Source organism: Eleutherodactylus coqui, chromosome 9 (assembly GCF_035609145.1).
Source record: "Eleutherodactylus coqui strain aEleCoq1 chromosome 9, aEleCoq1.hap1, whole genome shotgun sequence".
NCBI classification, from domain to species: Eukaryota; Metazoa; Chordata; class Amphibia; order Anura; family Eleutherodactylidae; genus Eleutherodactylus; species Eleutherodactylus coqui.
Window position 1 is genome coordinate 109,639,816 of NC_089845.1, and position 20,130 is coordinate 109,659,945.

Sequence of the window (20,130 nt, forward strand, 5' to 3'; positions counted from 1 at the left end):
GTAGAAAATCAGTCACTGTAAAACGATTCATGACCTCTGCCGACCACATAGCGGAAATATAGGTCATGTAGTCGTGAAGGATGTATGCAGCCGGCTCAGTAGCCAAGTCTACTCCGACCTGGTGGGTTTGGGGTGTTTTTGACAGCTGCAGAGATAAGAGTCATCTCTGATCACAGCTGTTAACTTTCGAGATACAGTCAGCCACAGGGGGGACCCTTTCCTGCACTCCAGCTGAAGCCCCCATACTGCGACAAGGGGTTGCCGATGACCCAGCGTGGCAGCCCAGAGCCTGCCGAAAGCTCCCATGCATAGATGCCCATCAAGCCATGCTTGTGGTATGGCTGCACAGGCAATATTAAAAATCACCATATACTGCAATACTGAAGTACTGCAGTACGTAGTAGCAATGTTTTCACTCATGTGATGTGTAAAACAAAACCGCGTCACGTCCTATCTTTTGGTATTCTGCTCTTTTCTATTGCCCATGTTTCCCTACGGAGCCTTCGCTTTATCACATTGCACGAACCACAATTTTCATGCAATGTGAAGCATTTTTAAACTATAGAAAGTCTTATTGTCTTTATCGTGAGAAAATCGCGAGGCGCAGCGATGTTTTTGTGAGAAATCGCAGCGCTGACGCTCAGACATCTCATAAGCAAAATTGCGATATTGCCGTGATTTTCCTGTAGCGATGTCGCGATTGCCCGTGTGAAACCAGCCTGAGGCTAACTTCACACGGGCGAGCCCCATATCGCGTTCACCAACATGCGATTTTCCCGCAGATGCAAGGCGGTTTTTAAAAGCGCCTACTTCAGGGAAGTAGCAATCCTTCGGTGCAGTATAAATATCGCGCGATTTTCCCGTCCGTGTGAAAACAGCCCGACTCCGAAAAAATGTGAATGCAAAGTGATTAAAAAAGAACACGTTACCCAAAATGGTACTAATAAAAGCTACAGTCCACCTGGTGAACGGCGAGCCCTCACAGCCAAACGGGGGGGAAAAAATGGAAAAAGTCAAAACTATATAAATGTAGCATCAGTGTAATCACACCGCCCAGAGGGCTAAGCTCATGTCTTGTGTACTGCACTATAAACTATAACCCCCCCCCCCCCCGCCGAGCTAAGGCGTAAACACGCGCAGCGCCCGATCGCTGGGATTCTCGCTAATCGCATCCTTCGTGCGAACCTAAATATCATTGTTTGTACACGGCAAATCCTGCCATATAAATGGCCGTAACGGCTTGCTGACTAGACGGCAGCGGCAGAAGACCACGATAGCGCCGCGGTTACGATCCGACAACGATGCAAATGGACGCATCAGAGTTTGGCGCAAGTCAAGCGAACAATGTACGATCAGCGCCGCTCACTGCAATTTATGGCGCAGCATTAAATGGGGCTTCAGATGTGACAACAGGAGGGGGCGACGCCGAGCCGTGGGGCGAATCGTCCTGTCCGGGCTTCCCTGGAGGCAGTGTTGCCTCTTTACTATGGCCAGCATGCCAGTCCCCCAGCTTTCCCAAAGCCTCGTCCACCACTTGCATTGTTATTCAGGGCCATGGGAAAGCTGTGTGCCAGTAGTGCCCATAGCAGCAGGCGGAGAGGCAGCGTCAGACATGGCGGCGGTGGGGAGACGTGGGCAGCCGACGTGTTCCCACAGAGCCCGCCTCATAACCCGGATGTAGTGCGGCGTGTAGCCGCTAGGTGGCGCTGTGCCGGCGGACACTGTGCACATAGGAGGCTCAGGCCGTAACCTGCAGACGTTTGCACTGAGGCTGCGGGACGTTGTGTAGGATGAGCCGCTGAGCCTCTGACGCCATCCGAGCAGCAGCCCCGTCTCTCCTCCCTCCAGACATGGCGCCTATGGGCATCCGCCTGTCCCCGCTGGGCATCGGCGTGTTCTGCCTGCTCGGGCTGGGGGTGCTTTATCATGTCTACTCGGGCTTCCTCACCTGGCGCTTCTCCTCCTTCCTGCTGGGGGAGCGGGCGGGGGACATGGTGGACCTGCGGGAGCTGCTGGCCGCCGCGGTGCGGGCTGCCGAGTTGGGCGGGGAGGAGGTGAAGGCTGTGCGGCAGAGTAATAAGCTCAACGAGAACTCGAAGGGGAAGACCCGCGAGGGGGCGGACGAGATGCTGACCCAGGGGGACCTGCTGTCCAACAAGAAGATGGCCAACCTCATCATCAACTCCTTCCCCGGGGTGCAGGTGAGCGGCCAATCACAGCGCGGCGGCGGCGAGAGCGGCCATCTGATTGGTTGCTGCACTTCTTGCATCCTCATAGGTGGGGCAGGCACTGGGGGGCTCAGGAGAGATCCCCGTGTAGTGGGGCAAAGACAAACTATGCAACTTTCTGCTTGTGCAATTCTTGGATGTTTTCAAAACCTCTGTTAGCTTTCAAGGAGTGGGAACACATGGTATTTACACATGGAGGTTGTGCAGATCTCCCCCTCCCCCCATGATTGTATACAGGCTAGGCAGTGTTTGAGTAGGAGCCCATTAAAACGAGCATATACATATTTTTGCGCACAGGAGCGTAGCATTTTGTGGAACGAACAAAGTTGTTTTTTGTTTTATTTATTTTTTGCGTGCGCCCAGGCGTATGTTACTGCACTGTTTGCGCCCGCGAGGTATGTTTAATTTGCGCAGTGCAAATAAAGCCGCACCAATTAAAATGGCCAATTGGTCTGAGTTCCAGATGTGCTTTGTCCAGTGTATTTGCGCAGTGTATTGCGCTGTAAACGAAGCATCACCATTGACGTCTAGAGGGACCTTTGCTGCGCAAATGCTGATTTCTTGCACTACCGAAATGTGCAGGAAAAGTACATGGATTGTGACATCAATGTTTTATTCTCTGCACATTGCATGCGAAAAAACACCTATAGGAATCTGGCCTGAGGGCACGTTTGTGCAGGTGTATTTCCTGTCCGTTTTTGTTTTTTACGCTGTGCTCAGATGTGTGATTTTATATATCTGTGCGTTGTCCGTTGACTGGCATTGCCCACGTCTGTGTGAATAAGGCCTCGAAGTAGCGACGCACCTTCAGTAGCTTCCGTTTGGCCAGCTGCACGCGTGACGCCTCAATTCTGCGGAGCGTTCATGTGTTTTCCATTCCAACAGTAAAGAAAACCGCAAGGAGGCATTGAGTTCTAATTCTGCATGTTTGATCCTCCTGTCCTCGGTCGGGAGGCCCCCTACACATGCCATAGGTGCCCTCGCTGCCCGACACAGGAGGGCATTACCTGTTTAATGCTGTAAGATATAAACATCCAGCCCTCGCCTGCCTCCCCGCTCGGCTCCGTCTACTCTTCTGGGTAGCATGATCACATGCCGGAGAATACGTGACCGCCACAACCAATCCCTGGCCTCATTGAGGTAGGAATGCGCAACTCTTAGGACTGTATCAAAGCAGATTATTTTTATTTTTTCTTATATGATTTTCAGGAGTATCTGTCATGGAGATCTCTGTAAATAAGGACATCTGATGAGAAGCTGCTGCCAGTGCCTGAAATGTAGGGCAATGTATCAAATCCAATTAATCGTCAATTTGCTGAAGCACGATTCTGACTTTCGGCACAATGCTAAAATTGATAGTACCCCCCCACCACCTGTTGTCGGGCCGAGGGGAAGCTGGGCATGCAGGATGTCCAGCAGTTCATCAGTGGACTGGATACTGCTGAGCCAGGAGACGTGCAGGAATCGAGCACAGAGCTGATTGGCTGAGGCTTGGCCAGTCGGCACTGTGCTTGATTCCTGTACCGTATACCAACTCATCAGCGTCCTGATATCCTATCAGTCTCAGACTTTTAAACCAGTATCAGTTATATTCTCTATCATTCCCTATCATTTTACAAAGTGTCTGTAAGAAAAAAAACCGTTGGCTGTTTGATTTTTGGATAAGATTTCCAGAAAAAAAGTAAAGTTCCCGTTGGCAACTGTGCTAAAGATTATAGAAGGGGATACGATGGCTAAGGGATTTTCTTGCAAGAAAGACAATAAGGCTGGGTTCACACTGGGCGTATTCCCGTCGGAAATCCCACGGTTTGACCGCAGCCGAAACCATAGAGGAGAGCGCGGCCGCGGCGGAAGTAAACAATAAATAGACATGCTGCATCTTTTGAAACCGCGGCTGCGGCAGCCGCGCTTTCAGCCGGACTTACCGCAACGGATTGGCCGTCCCGTGTGGACGAGATTTCTGAGAAACCTCGTCCAAATGGCTAGCTAATCCCGAGATTAGCGGCCGCGGGCGGATTTGCCATGCCGAAATTCCGCGCGGCAAAACCGCGGCAAATCCGCCCTGTGTGAACCCAGGCTAAGACTTTCTATATTAAACGCTTTGAATTGCATGAAAATTGTAACTTCGTGCATTGTGATGAATATATAGGGTAGTATATGGAAGCTGGCATCACTGAGAGGGTAGAGGGCAGTATATGGAAGCTAGGATGACTGGGGGGTAGAGGGCAGTATATGGAAGCTGGGATGACTGGGGGCTAGAGGGCAGTATATGGAAGCTGTGATGACTGAGGGGCTAGAGCAGTGGTGGCGAACCTATGGCACGCGTGCCAGAGGCGGCACGCAGAGCCCTCCCTGCTGGCACGCGCCGCCATCTGCCGCTCACCACCTTAGTGAATGCCTGCAGGGTCCGCGGCTCCCCTGCTGACATTCACTCAGCGCTGCTTTCTGTGCTGATCCCGGCGCACACTGAGTCAGTGTGCAGCTAGGATCCTTCTCCCCCGTCCCCCGACGTCTCCTACTTTGGTTCCGCAAGAGCAGGAGGAGAAGGCATCCAACAGCAGCACACTGCCTTCAGTATGCACCTGGGATCAGGCAGGAGAGGAGCGGCGCTCCCGCGAGGAGGAGGGGTAAGTATGTGGGGCAGGGGGCGGGCATTCTGACAGCTGGGAGAATCGCTGGGGGGGGGAGGCATTCTGACTGCTGGGAGAATCGCTGGGGGCGGGGGAGGGGGCATTCTGACTGCTGGGAGAATCGCTGGGGGCGGGGGAGGGGGCATTCTGACTGCTGGGAGAATCGCTGGGGGCGGGGGAGGGGGCATTCTGACTGCTGGGAGAATCGCTGGGGGCGGGGGAGGGGGCATTCTGACTGCTGGGAGAATCGCTGGGGGCGGGGGAGGGGGCATTCTGACTGCTGGGAGAATCGCTGGGGGGGCATTCTGACTGCTGGGAGAATCGCTGGGGGCGGGGGAGGGGGCATTCTGACTGCTGGGAGAATCGCTGGGGGGGGCATTCTGACTGCTGGGAGAATCGCTGGGGGGGGCATTCTGACTGCTGGGAGAATCGCTGGGGGGGGGGAGGCATTCTGACTGCTGGGAGAATCGCTGGGGGGGGGAGGCATTCTGACTGCTGGGAGAATCGCTGGGGGGGGGGAGGCATTCTGACTGCTGGGAGAATCGCTGGGGGGGGGAGGGGGCATTCTGACTGCTGGGAGAATCGCTGGGGGGGGCATTCTGACTGCTGGGAAAATCGCTGGGGGGGGCATTCTGACTGCTGGGAAAATCGCTGGGGGGGGGAAGCATTATGACTGCTGGGAGAATCGCTGGGGGGGGAGGGGGCATTCTGACTGCTGGGAGAATCGCTGGGGGGGGGCATTCTGACTGCTGGGAGAATCGCTGGGGGGGGGCATTCTGACTGCTGGGAAAATCGCTGGGGGGGGGGGGGGGAAGCATTATGACTGCTGGGAGAATCGCTGGGGGGGGAGGGGGCATTCTGACTGCTGGGAGAATCGCTGGGGGGGGGCATTCTGACTGCTGGGAGAATCGCTGGGGGGGGAGGGGGCATTCTGACTGCTGGGAGAATCGCTGGGGGGGGCATTCTGACTGCTGGGAGAATCGCTGGGGGGGGGGGCATTCTGACTGCTGGGAGAATCGCTGGGGGGGGCATTCTGACTGCTGGGAGAATCGCTGGGGGGGGGGCATTCTGACTGCTGGGAAAATCGCTGGGGGGGGCATTCTGACTGCTGGGAAAATCGCTGGGGGGGGGGAAGCATTATGACTGCTGGGAGAATCGCTGGGGGGGGGGGGAAGCATTATGACTGCTGGGAGAATCGCTGGGGGGGAGGGGAAGCATTGTGACTGTTGGGAGAATCGCTGGGGGGGAGGGGAAGCATGACTGCTGGGAGAATCGCTGGGGGGGAGGGGAAGCATGACTGCTGGGAGAATCGCTGGGGGGGAGGGGAAGCATTATGACTGCTGGGAGAATCGCTGGGGGGGGAGGGGGCATTCTGACTGCTGGGAGAATCGCTGGGGGGGGCATTCTGACTGCTGGGAGAATCGCTGGGGGGGGAGGGGGCATTCTGACTGCTGGGAGAATCGCTGGGGGGGGGCATTCTGACTGCTGGGAGAATCGCTGGGGGGGGCATTCTGACTGCTGGGAAAATCGCTGGGGGGGGGGGGAAGCATTATGACTGCTGGGAGAATCGCTGGGGGGGGAGGGGGCATTCTGACTGCTGGGAGAATCGCTGGGGGGGGGCATTCTGACTGCTGGGAGAATCGCTGGGGGGGGGCATTCTGACTGCTGGGAGAATCGCTGGGGGGGGGCATTCTGACTGCTGGGAGAATCGCTGGGGGGGGGCATTCTGACTGCTGGGAAAATCGCTGGGGGGGGCATTCTGACTGCTGGGAAAATCGCTGGGGGGGGGAAGCATTCTGACTGCTGGGAGAATCGCTGGGGGGGGAGGGGGCATTCTGACTGCTGGGAGAATCGCTGGGGGGGGAGGGGGCATTCTGACTGCTGGGAGAATCGCTGGGGGGGGCATTCTGACTGCTGGGAGAATCGCTGGGGGGGGGGGCATTCTGACTGCTGGGAGAATCGCTGGGGGGGGGGGGGGCATTCTGACTGCTGGGAAAATCGCTGGGGGGGGCATTCTGACTGCTGGGAAAATCGCTGGGGGGGGGGGGGAAGCATTATGACTGCTGGGAGAATCGCTGGGGGGGAGGGGAAGCATTGTGACTGTTGGGAGAATCGCTGGGGGGGAGGGGAAGCATGACTGCTGGGAGAATCGCTGGGGGGGAGGGGAAGCATGACTGCTGGGAGAATCGTTGGGGGGAGGGGAAGCATTATGACTGCTGGGAGAATCGCTGGGGGGGAGGGGAGGCATGACTGCTGGGAGAATCGCTGGGGGGGGAGGGGAGGTATTATGACTGCTGGGTGAATCGCCTGGGGGTGGAGGGGAGGTATTATGACTGCTGGGAGAATCGCTAGCGGGGGAGGGGAGGCATGACTGCTGGGAGAATCGCTGGGGGGGGGGGAGGCATTAGGACTGCTGGGGGACCACTGGGGGGGGGGGGGGTAATATGACTGCTGTGGGAACCGCTGGGGGGGAAGCGGGCATTATTACTGCTGGGGGACCGCTGGGGTATGTCACTATTACCACTGGGGGGGGTCACTATTATCGCTAGGAGGGCCACTATTACCACTGGGGTATGTTTACATGCGGCAGAAACTGGCAGGGCTGCTTCAAAATAGACAGGGTGCAGATTTTGACAACTTTTTGGATGCGGAAATGCTGCAGAATTTTCCACATCCAAAAAGCAGTCACAATCTGCACCCTGTCTATTTTGAAGCAGCCCTGCCCATTTTAGAACGACGGGGGTAAAATCATGTCGTGATAAGCCCCGCCCCCTGACGTGTTGGCACTTTGCGATACATAAGTTGGTTTTGGGTTGCAGTTTGGGCACTCGGTCTCTAAAAGGTTCGCCATCACTGGGCTAGAGGGCAGTATATGGAAGCTATGATGACTGAGGGGCTAGAGGGCAGTATATGGAAGCTGTGATGACAGGGGCTAGAGGGCAGTATATGGAAGCTGTGATGACTGAGGGGCTAGAGGGCAGTATATGGAAGCTGTGATGACTGAGGGGCTAGAAGGCAGTACATGGAAGCTGAGATGACTGAGGGGCTAGAGGGCAGTACATGGAAGCTGGGATGACTGAGAGGCTAGAGGGCAGTACATGGAAGCTGGGATGACTGAGGGGCTAGAGGGCAGTATATGGAAGCTAGGATGACTAGGGGCTAGAGGGCAGTATATGGAAGCTGGGATGACTGAGGGGCTAGAGGGCAGTATATGGAAGCTGGGATGACTGAGGGGCTAGAGGGCAGTATATGGAAGCTGGGATGACTGGGGCTAGAGGGCAGTATATGGAAGCTGGGATGACTGAGGGGCTAGAGGGCAGTATATGGAAGCTGGGATGACTGAGGGGCTAGAGGGCAGTATATGGAAGCTGGGATGACTGAGGGGCTAGAGGGCAGTATATGGAAGCTGTGATGACTGAGGGGCTAGAGGGCAGTATATGGAAGCTGGGGTGACTGAGGGGCTAGAGGGCAGTATATGGAAGCTCGGATGACTGGGGGGTAGAGGGCAGTATATGGAAGCTGTGATGACTGGGGGGTAGAGGGCAGTATATGGAAGCTGTGATGACGGGGGGTAGAGGGCAGTATATGGAAGCTGTGTTGGCTGACGAGGTAGAGGGCAGTATGTGGAAGCTACGATGACTGAGGGGGTTGAGGGCAGCATATGGAAGCTACGATGACTGAGGGGGTTGAGGGCAGCATATGGAAGCTACGATGACTGAGGGGGTTGAGGGCAGCATATGGAAGCTACGATGACTGAGGGGGTTGAGGGCAGCATATGGAAGCTACGATGACTGAGGGGGTTGAGGGCAGCATATGGAAGCTACGATGACTGAGGGGCTAGAGGGCAGCATATGGAAGCTACGATGACTATGGGGCTAGAGGGCAGCATTTGGAAGCTACGATGACTGAGGGGCTAGAGGGCAGCATATGGAAGCTACGATGACTGAGGGGCTAGAGGGCAGCATATGGAAGCTACGATGACTGAGGGGCTAGAGGGCAGCATATGGAAGCTACGATGACTGAGGGGCTAGAGGGCAGCATATGGAAGCTGAGGGGATAGAGGGCAGCATATAGAAGCTGTGACGACCGGGGGAAGTGGAACCCCATCTTTCATGTGTATATAACTAGTTTGTTCCTAATTGTTTCACATAAGGGAATCACACGCACAGCAATTCCTTCCCAACTACGAATTATCGGAATTGTCTCATTCAGTACTGATAATCCATATATATAAAGGAATGGCTGTGTATGTGATTCCCTTATGTAAAAGAAAAAAAAAAAGCTTTAGTATTTTAGCTTGTTTAACAAAAAAAATCAAGATTTTAATTTTGGGCCAAATCGCCCCGCCCAATCTGGATTCTTAAACTGCAGAGTAATAAGTTCTTCTCCTTACTTTCATTTCCTTGAATAGCTTTGAATGATGAAAAGTCCAGATGCAAAAAGAAAATAACCTATTTAACCCTTTGCAATCCAATTTTGGATTCATGGTTTCCTAGGGGTTTTTCTCTTTCTGCCATTATACAATGGCACCATCTGCTGGCTAGAGCCAGTACTGCAGTATGGGACATGCTGGAGAGGCCCCTGACAACAGAGCGGCCAGTAATATACAGTTAGAATACCCTGCCGGACGTCTTCCGACATCGAAGCTGTACAGCCGTTAATCAGAATATCTGAAGAGGTCAGACAGTGGATTGGTAAGGATGAAACAGTTTACAAAATAATAAGTCAGGTTGGCGAAAGCTTTGTTTAATGTGTTTTACTTAGAAAGAATTCAAGTATTAACACATCTATAGCTTATCCTAATAGTAATCTTATAGATCAATACTATTTAAACCTGCATACGTATATCACATGAAACCACATCCCAGCCCACAACTCCACCCCTTACTGCAGTGTTCTCCGGCTGACGGGGGTCTCCAATCATCTTCCAGTAATGTGCTATAGATTATTTACCAACTTTCTTGCATAAAGGGCCCCTTTAGACACAATAATCGTTCAAAAGCCGTCTTTTGAGCGATAAACGTTGTGTCTAACTGCACTGACATCGTGCAGTTTTTGTTAAGCCATTGCTGATCTTTCAGAATGCTGAAAGCTGATCCTATTGTTTCAGCTGTATCCCGCTCCCGCACGGCTGTATATCAGTCGGGCACTCCAAGTAGAGAACAGCTGGATGCAGAAGACAAGCAGGGACACTCCACTTGTCTTCTGCATCCTCCACTGGGAGCGCTCGGCTGTATAACAGCCGGGCGCTCTGAGCAGGAAACAGCTGGATGCAGAAGACAAGCAGCCCCGCTTGTCTTCTGCATCCTCCACTCGGAGCGCAAGGTGATCGCTCTCCTGTTTGTGGCGCAGCACAAAATTCTTTTGTAGGACCCTAATTCAGAGTGCAGAGCTTCCACCCAGTGTGGATGACACCAACAAGTTTTGGTGCTTCATGTGCCACAATATTCTGCCGTGCGCTTGATTCTGGTGCACAACCATTAGTTTCCCTCACTTCGCTTCCCTGCTGTGTCTGCCAGGAGACGGAGCTTAGCGTGGTTATAAGCTTCAGTAGTAGAAGAGGGGAGTGGGGCGGGGCATCGCTCCCCCACTTACAATGCCACTAGTCCAACACTTGAGCATTGAAGCAACTGATTGACTACAGTGGTCACACCTCTTCTCTTCTAAGCAAAGACCACCAGAGCATCAGCACTTGATTGCTTGGGGAATGAACCAGCCCCCCCCCCCCCCTTATGTCTTGAATAACTGTTTAAGTCTATTTGGAGATTCCCTTTTGGCCTATTGACAGAGGGGCATTACACTATAGTTTGGGTGGCTGCTCGCTGTCACTGTTAAAGGATTATTCCATCACAGGAAGTGATGGTATGTTTCTAGGATGTGCCACCACTTTCTTACAGGTGTGAATCTGACTGCCAGGACCACTACAGATCCTGAGATTGAGGTGAGCTGCAGCGCTCCTGACCACCTTGTTTTTCGGTCAACTGCATCAAAGCTTTGTCCAAGTAAATGGGACGTTGTGGCAGTTCTGTGCAATTGGTGGCCAAGGACGCTATTGTGTCGTGAGAAACTGAAGCCGATTCAGCCCTGCAGTGCAATCCTCCTCATGATCAGCGGGGTCCTGGCCAACTATATGTAACTGTAATAACTACATAAGTCTAACAAAGACTTTGCCCATAACTATGTGAAGGACCATCAGAAGTCTCCTGACCTGTAGACTCGTCTTGTAAACTCATGCCGAGATTGTACCGGCTACAACCGAAGAGATAGAGCAATAACTTCATATGTTCTCTGTTTTGCGGGAAATGCACCCCGACTTCTGTCTACGAACCAGAATTAAATGATCTCATGGAAAGTTTTCTGGACGTGAAAACAAGTTTTTAAGGGAAATGGCAAACTTCTTGTTATGAATGGGTTTTTGCAGACCTGTCCACTAGCAGTTGATCTCTTCATGTACTGCGTATACTCAGCACTGCTGCTATTACTATCTGGTAACTTCCATCTTGTGTTTCTTCAGGTGAATAGTGAAGAGCATCTCGGTGAAGACGATAAGGAGGCGATCTACTGGGATCGTGTCGTACCCAACGAGATAAAGGAGATCGTGAAGAGCTCAAAACTGGTCTCTTCTGATAGTATCACTGTATGGATAGACCCATTGGATGCAACAGCGGAGTATACAGGTATGCCTTACGTAAGTCTCTCTTGGGGTACTTCACAAGTAGCGGAAATATTGAAAAATTTCCACAGCGGAAAGTTCTGCAGCTTTTTCACATTAAGAGTCAAAATCCACACCATTTGTGTGCTGCGGATCTGTGGCCGATTTTTAGCTGTGCCGCTCCTCTTGCCTTGCAATCAGCAGCCCCTCAATGCAGCACATGGAGCAGCCCTCACATGGCAACTGCTAGTTAGTGTCGTTGCCGCCGGTCAGGTGATGCGAAAGTGGCCGCAGTGCTTAGTAGCGGTTGTGAGGGGTGTGCCCGTGTATGTATATATTAGTTTTCTTTTACACTGTATAGTAAAAGGGGTATGATGTGTCTTCATACAGTTTAATAACTGACATTTAATTGTCTCTTTTTTTTTTGTTCTTTATAAATACGTTTTGAGAACTTTTTTTGAATAATAGTTCCATTAGAAGAAATGTACTGAATTTCAATGTTATATGGTGTAGATGACGTTGCCTTATTGCGCATGCATATATAGCAGGCATTAAAAAAAGTACAGCTCTGGACTTGTTTGGTAGGTTTCAGAGGTGAATCTCAACCGGCTTGTGTTCAGTGCATTCTTATCTTTATGTATATACGGGGTTATTATAAATAATCTTCCCAATTTGAAACCCTCATAATTCCCGTTTAACGACCCTCTGATACATAAATTTGCTATCAATGGAAACAGAAATTCAAAAAGTTTAATTTAGCAAAACTCTACCAGTCAGACTATCCTTGTTGCCCATAGAAACCAAACTTAAATTTCTCAAGCTGCTGAGGCAAAATGAAAGTAGTGATTGGTTGCTATGGGCAACAAGGGCAGTTTTGCTCTTAGTTTTGCTAAATGAAGCCCAAAAAACTATATTTTGCCATAGTCGCCGCGAGGGGGGTATGAGACAAAAAACAAAGACAGAAGAGCATTTTGCGTCCTTGACTCTCACGTCTACCAGTATGTTGTAAGCGTGTAGCAGCAGGTTGCATTTGTAAGTGAAAATTATCTGGTCGTCCACTAGTAAGTGTGGAAACAGCGGAGCGCGTCCGGGCAAGTTTCACACGAAGTCCTCAGAAATCCATCATCAGGACAAGCAGAGAATTGGACGTCCTGCAGGCGACTGTGTGGAAGATTCTGGGTAAATGCTTGTAATGTTATCTCTACCGTTTGCCGTTGTTACAGACCTGAAAACCAGACGGCAAAGTGAGCAGACGTTCCATCTGTGAGAGTATGCGAACTCTAATGGACAGCGATGGTTTCATGGAGTCTTTAGTGCTTAGTGATGAAGCTGCCTTCCACCTAATTTCTGAATCTTGGGAGCATAAACCCACACGACTACATGGAGCTTATGTGCGAATCGCTGAAGATGCATATGTTTTGCGCTATATCGTGTAGGACAGTGTACAATCCTTTTCTTTTTCCATGAGGAAACAATCCCGGGGATTTCGTACCTGGACGCTACAGATATGGCTTCTGCCGGAACAGGAAATTGCAGGTTTCATCTTCCAACAGGACGGGGCGCCCTCCCTCCATTATCACAATGAAGTGAGCTCAATAGGCGACTACCAAACAGATGGATTGGCCTGCAGGTGGTGACGATGGTGAACTTCTCACTTGGCCTCCATGTTCCCCGGACCTTACACCTTGTGGTTTTTTGGCGCAGTATACATACCACCCACCATGCATGATCTGCAGAGTACACATCACAGAACCTGTGATGCTCAGAACTTGACTGCAGGTTCGATATGTGTTGAGTGACAAAGGGGGCTCACATTTTACACACTGACTACTAGTGAAGTGTATTCTCAGCAGGGTGGTCATGACTTGTGTATGTTGTACAGTAATGAGTTCTTGTTGTTCATGGTTAAAACTTTTTTTTTTTCTTTTCAGAGAATCTCATTAATTACGTTACGACCATGGTGTGCGTTGCTGTGAACGGAAAACCAATTATAGGTGTAATACATAAACCTTTCACAGGCTATACTGGTGAGTGTTTTGTTTTCTCTTGTTTTGTGTTTAAACCTTATTTTTATTTACATAATATGTATAACGGCAATTGTCCGCTATGACCAAAAATGTGACTATGCATTATGGTAAGATGAAGGCTATATGGTGCTTTGAACTCAGTCAATTGCAGAAAGACGCCGTATACCATCATCACAATGTCCCATGTTTGGGCGTTCCCTTGTATGCCTCGCCCATTGTTTTCAATGGGGCCGGTAAAACCATCGCACAGCGTGCAAGATGCATGTGAGTACAAAGCGATGCAAGGTTTTCTACTTCCCTGAAGTGGTGGGAGACGTTCTTGACACAAAAACGCCTCGCATCCTCAGGGACAGCACACGTTACAGAGCACTATGTTGAGACGAGTTTCACGACACAATATTGCGCTCGTGTGAAATTAGCCTAAGATATTTTTATGCATCCTTTCAAGCAATCTGGTTAGTGTGGAATTTTATGTTTATTTAGATGCTCATTTTGTGGATTTCATTCCAACGCTGCCTCAGTCAATAGTACTCAAGGGGGAAAAATAGTTTAAACAAGCGGATTTTCTTGCGCTGACACAACAGATATAGAGTGTTATATCAGTAGCTGCTATGTATTAGACATAGCAAGAATGTCTACCCTTAAAGTCTAGCGGACTACCTAATTTATTGCGCTTTACTGCCCTGATAAACATCACTGAAAACTGCAGACAATAACAGACAATTAGGTTTCTAAATGGTCAACAACTTTTCAAACAACTTGTGCTTATTGGATATCAAAGTGATAATCTGCAAAAGTGCTATATAATTAACTGAAAAGTACATTTTTGTGTCGGAAAAAAAATCCCTTGAATGTGCTGGTCACTAGGGTCTCCATTCCTTATTATTTGCCGTCTAATGACAGAACAGCAAATGCAGGAGGTCGATGACTCATGCTGCCCATAAAAGTCTGTAGAGAAAAGTTGGAAGGAAGAGAAGTAGTGACTCGCATAGCCATGCCGTAATGGTGTGTTATTTATGTACATCTACACTGCTCAGTACTTCTCTAGTTTTTTTCCTCGTTATTTTTCTGTTTGTGTCAGGGAGCAGTGTAGAGACACATCATGACAGCAGTCTCCACCCACTAGCTCAATGAGAACGGAAAATTACAGATAGTTTGCTGAGGGAAAACCTGGCAATAAATGTAGGATACAAGTAATGTAATGGCCTGAAATATTGTTATTCCTCGTGTGTAGACACACAGCAGCTTATTCTGAAAAGTCAGGTACACATTAAATTCCCCACACCTGCACCACCAACGTGTCAACGGACTTGTGGGTATCTTAGAAACAAAAAAAAAAAAAAAACACGTGTTCTCTGTCCGTGTTGCTGATATATTGCAACAGTCACTCCTGACGCTATTGAGAGCTTGAGTAATTGACTTATTTCATTATTGTTTCTATTTGATGTACATTTATTTCATAGCTCAAATGTTCTATTTCTAAAATCTCAAATTTTTTTTATTTTATTCTTTGTCCTAGCTTGGGCTATGGTGGAAGGTGGCTCTAATACAAAGAAACGTGCCTCTTACAATGAGAAAACTCCAACTATCATTGTTTCCAGAAGTCATTCGGGGCCAGTGAAAGAACTGGCCCTCCAGTCTTTCGGCAACCAGACTAAAATTATATCTGCTGGAGGATCAGGTATGTACAGCAGCGCACATGTGCCTACATGGTACAGTAAGTGACTTTGCAACAGTGTAGTGCTTCTTGACAGCTTTCTAGATTATCCCTAACTTAAAGGGTTTATCTCAAGATTTAGCTGATCGGGGGGGGGGGGGGGGAACTCGCACTGATCACAAGTAGGGGCTTCTGTGTTCCCACATATGAATGAAGTGTTGGCCAAGCATGTGTGCTGCTGCATTAATCTGTATGGAACTGCCAAAGGGAAGCAGAGTGCAGCTCATCTGCTGCTCTATTCATTTAGCTAGGTACAGGGGAACCTTGTTCTCTTAATCAGTGGAGGTTCCAACAGATGGACCCCCATTGATCAGATGCTTATTTCCTATCCTGTGGGTAGGGAATAAGTTAAAATCTTGGGAAGGTATTCCTTCAGAGATTAGCACCACTGTGACTATTGGCTAAGAGATCTCTGAAGATCAAGCTAAATGTAGACAACACCCATTTACTGAAAACTTCTGACTATAAGTTTTATAGATGGACAAGCTGCTTGGGTTTTCACAGGGCGGAATCCTGCCAGAAGTCTCGCGCTTTTGCCGCAGCGAAAAACTGTGAGATTTCTGCCGGGAAAGCGCAGCTTCAAAACCCGTGGCACTTGGGCGTGGGCTTTGGAGCGTCTTGGTCGCATGCTATTCTGTTGCGGCCGGCGCTCCCATTGAGAACAGCGCGGTTGCAACAGGAAAAAAAAAATTAGTCATGCTGTGGCCGGGGAATCCGCACGGCAGCGCCGGCTATGCTGCGACAGTTTGGCCGTCCCGTGTGGATGAGATTTTTGACAAATCTTGTCCACATCGCTGGCTAATCCTGGGATTAGCGGCTGCAGCAAAATTCCAGATGGAATTTCCGCGGCAAATTCACTTTGTGTGAACCCAGCCTTAGTCTGCTGTGTAGAACAGAAAATGTTAGCTCATTACTGGACTTAATCACCAAAGTGAAAACTGCAAAAGGAGGATTTTTTTTAAACTACATATTACATGTAAAATAAAATCACCAAAAATTAAAATAATTTAAATGTTTAACATAAAAACTTGATTTGGCCAATAGGTCATTTACTGATACCATATCCCCTTTAAAGGTAATCTGTCACCAAGTTCATGAACTAGGGACAGTATGTATGCTGTTCACGGTTATGCCTAGTTCTGCACTGCTGCAGCATTTGGCAATAAACCTAATTTGAAATTTGACTGCAAATGGTGCTCTGAGTCACAGGGGCCGGGCTGGTGCCTCTCCACCCAGATCACCTAGACTAACAACTCTTTCCCAATACACGAATAAAAACCTTGATAAAAATTAAAAATCGATAAAAACCCACTTGCGTCTGAACATGTCCTAAGGAATCTACTGACCAGTTGTAAATAAATGCAGGCTTGATACAGTCAGTATTTTGGAGATGATCAGTCAGGTTACAGCCTGTAATAAGTTTTTCTGTTTTACAGGATACAAAGTTCTTTCATTGCTTGATGTGACCGGCAACAACCAAGACAGTGCTGACGTTTATATTCACAACACTTACATCAAGAAGTGGGACATTTGCGCTGGAAATGCTATACTGAATGCACTCGGTGGAGAAATGACTAATCTGAAAGGAGAAGATATTATTTATACAGGATCAGATGGGAATGAAGGCGGCCTGCTTGCAAGCATTGGGTTGGACCATAACACCCTTGTCGAGAAATTGTCCCCGAAGACCTCCAAATAAAAAAAAAAAAATACATGTATACATCATTATAACATGCTATAAAATACATGTGTGTTTACGGGAACTGAAATGAAGTCTGTCATGGCACAGTCTCAATGCGTTTTCATGCATATGAATCTAAAGACTTGAGATTAAAGTATTTTTCTGCTGTATTACGTCTGAGTCGATGAGGTTTTGGAGGCCAAAATGAGCGTACTTGATTTGAATGGCTGCAATGATTTGGTATGGACGATGAAGATTGGGGTTTACCAGAGACTTTTCTTTCGGGATATATCTTATTTTAAATACAAGAACATTGCCTTGTTTCCACTCCTGACTCTGAATAATGTTACAAATAATATGCATTGTGCCTTTTTGCTTCACATTACCAACAATATAATTTGCAATTTAACTTATGTGATGGGGGGGCTGTGGATTACTGGATTCAAATCTCTCCTGTTCAGCCTTTATGATGTTTGTTGTGTTTTTTAAGAATTTTATTAATTATTAAAGAGTAACTTCATTAAAAAAAAAAAAACTCTTGCCGTGTCAGACCAACTTGGCAAAAGTTTTGATCAATGGGGGTCCGGGTGCTGAAATCGCTACTGAGTGCTGTGCCTCTTTGGCTGTCATCGCTGCTTGCTGGCTCCTCTCGGCAGCTGAAGACAAAGTCATAGAGGTTTATAGACCTCTTCTGTAGCCCTCTATTCATCCAGCTTCAAGCTACTGAGAGGAGCCATCAAGCAGCGAAACAGCCGAAGGGGCACAACGCTCGTAAACGAGTGCTCCTGCCCCTTCTTTTTAAGGCCCTTTTATACAAGATGATAAATTGGAATGAGCATGCAACTAGCGGAGATTATGTATAATTTTGCTAGGCATGCATTTACACTGAACCAGAATTGGGTAGTTTTGATCGTTATTTCGATCATAGTCACGCCTCTAGTCAACCCATCTGCCACTGCTTTCTATTTGACGAATCGTACGATGCCGGTTATACTAAACGATCCAGCGGCAGACCAATGGGGATTTTCAGGTCAGGGTGAAAGAGCTGATCAGTGCTAATCTAACAATTTCTCACTGATCATTCACTCTCTGTATGCACTTACACCTAATGATTATTGCTCAGATCGCACAATCTAACGATTTGCATATTAATTGTGATGTGTAAAAGGGCCTTTAACGATCAGCGAGGATCTTGGGAAGAGGCCCCCTCGCTGATCAAAACTTCTGACGTGTTGCTCCGACATGGTAAAAGTTTGAGAAAAGTGCAGTTACTCTTTGAAGTATGGTAAAGGTACTATTTTCCGTCAGCTGGGAGCATACAGACAGCAAAGAATCACACTACAGATGTTTTGATCCTTGTGAAACCGGCTTGTGTTTGCTAACTGTAAAGAACAATAGACACAATCTAGGTAACATTGTTAATATGTGAAATACTTCTTGTCCTCATCCATTTTCCCTTTGTTTTCTATGTCTTCTGTTCATACTTCAGGCTGCCGTTGTATTACACTTCTTTTGTTTTATTTATGCCTTTTTTTTCTATGTGAATTATGTTGCGTTGTACTCCTGCAGCCACACATGGTTATGTTTTTGGTGGTGATTAAATAATAAAGAAATCAGAAGTTTTGTGGAATTAATGGAAACCTGTTATGTATGTGCTGATCAGTTGTGTGTTCATGGAAGTAGCTCTACTTGTCCCAAGAGTATTCAGCTTACGGAATGTGATAGGATTTACATTAAGGCCCATTTATACACGATTATCGCTCAAAATTTTCTTAGAAGCCATCTTTTGAGCGATAATCATTTTGTGTCTAACTGCACTGACATCGTGCTGTGTTATTTAGCCGTCACTGATCATGCGGAAAGACAATGATCAGCCTTATCAAGAATTCACAGCGGAATACAGCTGATACTATTGTTTCAGCTGTATCCCGCTCCCTGAACACAGGTTGTGTATGAAGAACACAGCTGTCCAGCTGTGTTCATACCCCGCTCGGAGCACTCAGCTGTATGGGTGCTCCGAGCAGAGAACAGCTGGATGCAGAAGACAAGCGGCCCCGCTTGTCTTCTGCATCCCCCCTTGGAGTGCAAAATGATCGCTCAACGTTTGAGGGATCACCTTGCCCTGTAAATGCACACAACGATTATCACTTTAAAAGACCTCTTTTGAGCGATAACCGTTGTCTAAATGGGCCTTTACACTGGTGACCAATCAAGAGCAGCATGAAGTTTCAGACATGCTTACCTACTCTGGACGGCACAAGCTGCCTGCAAACCTAAAGACTCTCTTCCGCTATAATCTAGGAATGAGGGTAAGCTGATGAGATACACTTGCACCTGGCTCTGGAATGTTGTGATAGAAAACTGCAATATTACCAAACTGCAAAAATGACATGGGATGTATGGAGGCTTGGCTGCAGTCGGCACCAGAATTCTTAATAGAAAGTTTCCATTTCTAGAGCTACAGTGCATGTAAACTCTACATAGCACCATCAAGGCGGCATTCAGTATTTTGCATCAATATTTGGAATAAAAAAACTGAATGTACATCTTTTTGTATCCACAGTGCAGGTTTTCTGCAGAAGAAAATTTACATCAAAATTCATGTGACGTGTAGTCGAAGAAGACATCACCCCATGAAATTGAAAGGGTGAAATTGGCTGCAGATCCGTGTCAAAATTAGCTCCATTTAGCATAGATGATGCGCACCAAACTCTGCTTTGTGTGAACGTACTCTTAGGGCCCTTCACGTTTTTTTTTTTCTTTTTTTGCGTCAGCATTTTTTTAAATGCTTGAAAAAATCCTGTGAATTTCAAGTGTTTTTTGGTTTTATAACATTTTAAATATGCTGTTTTATGGTGTTTCTAAGTCCGGTAGAGATCCCTACAAAAAGGAGATCCAGAAGACGTGTCCTACCCAAGCCGCTGACCTGAAAAAGAACCCACAACTAACTAAAACACTGTGTTTATAGACTTTTCAATAACTTCCTATAGATTTCTGACGGTTTTTACCCCTTGGGGGGGCGGATTTAATGTAAAACATTTTTGGTTTTACCAGTAACGGTCTGTTACTGCCTTGGTTTCTATCTGCACAGCCATATTGAACAACCTACTTGGGAAGCTTAATATACCCCCTGTCCTTGTAGAAAATATTTGCAGTTTTGTCACAGCATATCTTTCAAAAATCCCCATTACTGAC

The 20,130-nt window shown here is 48.2% G+C and overlaps 1 protein-coding gene across 1 annotated transcript; it reads left to right on the forward strand.

Annotated features, from left to right (window-relative positions):
• The first annotated feature begins 1,701 nt into the window (after positions 1-1,701).
• On the forward strand, positions 1,702-18,565 carry BPNT2 (3'(2'), 5'-bisphosphate nucleotidase 2). Its single transcript, XM_066578305.1, has 5 exons — positions 1,702-2,201; positions 11,373-11,535; positions 13,442-13,537; positions 15,057-15,218; positions 16,691-18,565. The coding sequence occupies exons 1-5, from the start codon at positions 1,851-1,853 to the stop codon at positions 16,951-16,953; spliced, it is 1,035 nt and encodes a 344-aa protein (XP_066434402.1). The 5' UTR covers positions 1,702-1,850; the 3' UTR covers positions 16,954-18,565.
• Positions 18,566-20,130: the final 1,565 nt, after the last annotated feature.

What these genes read in the sequence shown, in the direction of transcription:
- BPNT2 (XM_066578305.1), top strand. Translation starts at nt 1,851, where the DNA reads ATGGCGCCTATGGGCATCCGCCTGTCCCCGCTGGGCATCGGCGTGTTC. An exon ending in ACTCCTTCCCCGGGGTGCAG is followed by an intron (nt 2,202 to 11,372) that starts GTGAGCGGCCAA and finishes GTGTTTCTTCAG; the next exon opens with GTGAATAGTGAAGAGCATCT. An exon ending in TGCAACAGCGGAGTATACAG is followed by an intron (nt 11,536 to 13,441) that starts GTATGCCTTACG and finishes TTTTCTTTTCAG; the next exon opens with AGAATCTCATTAATTACGTT.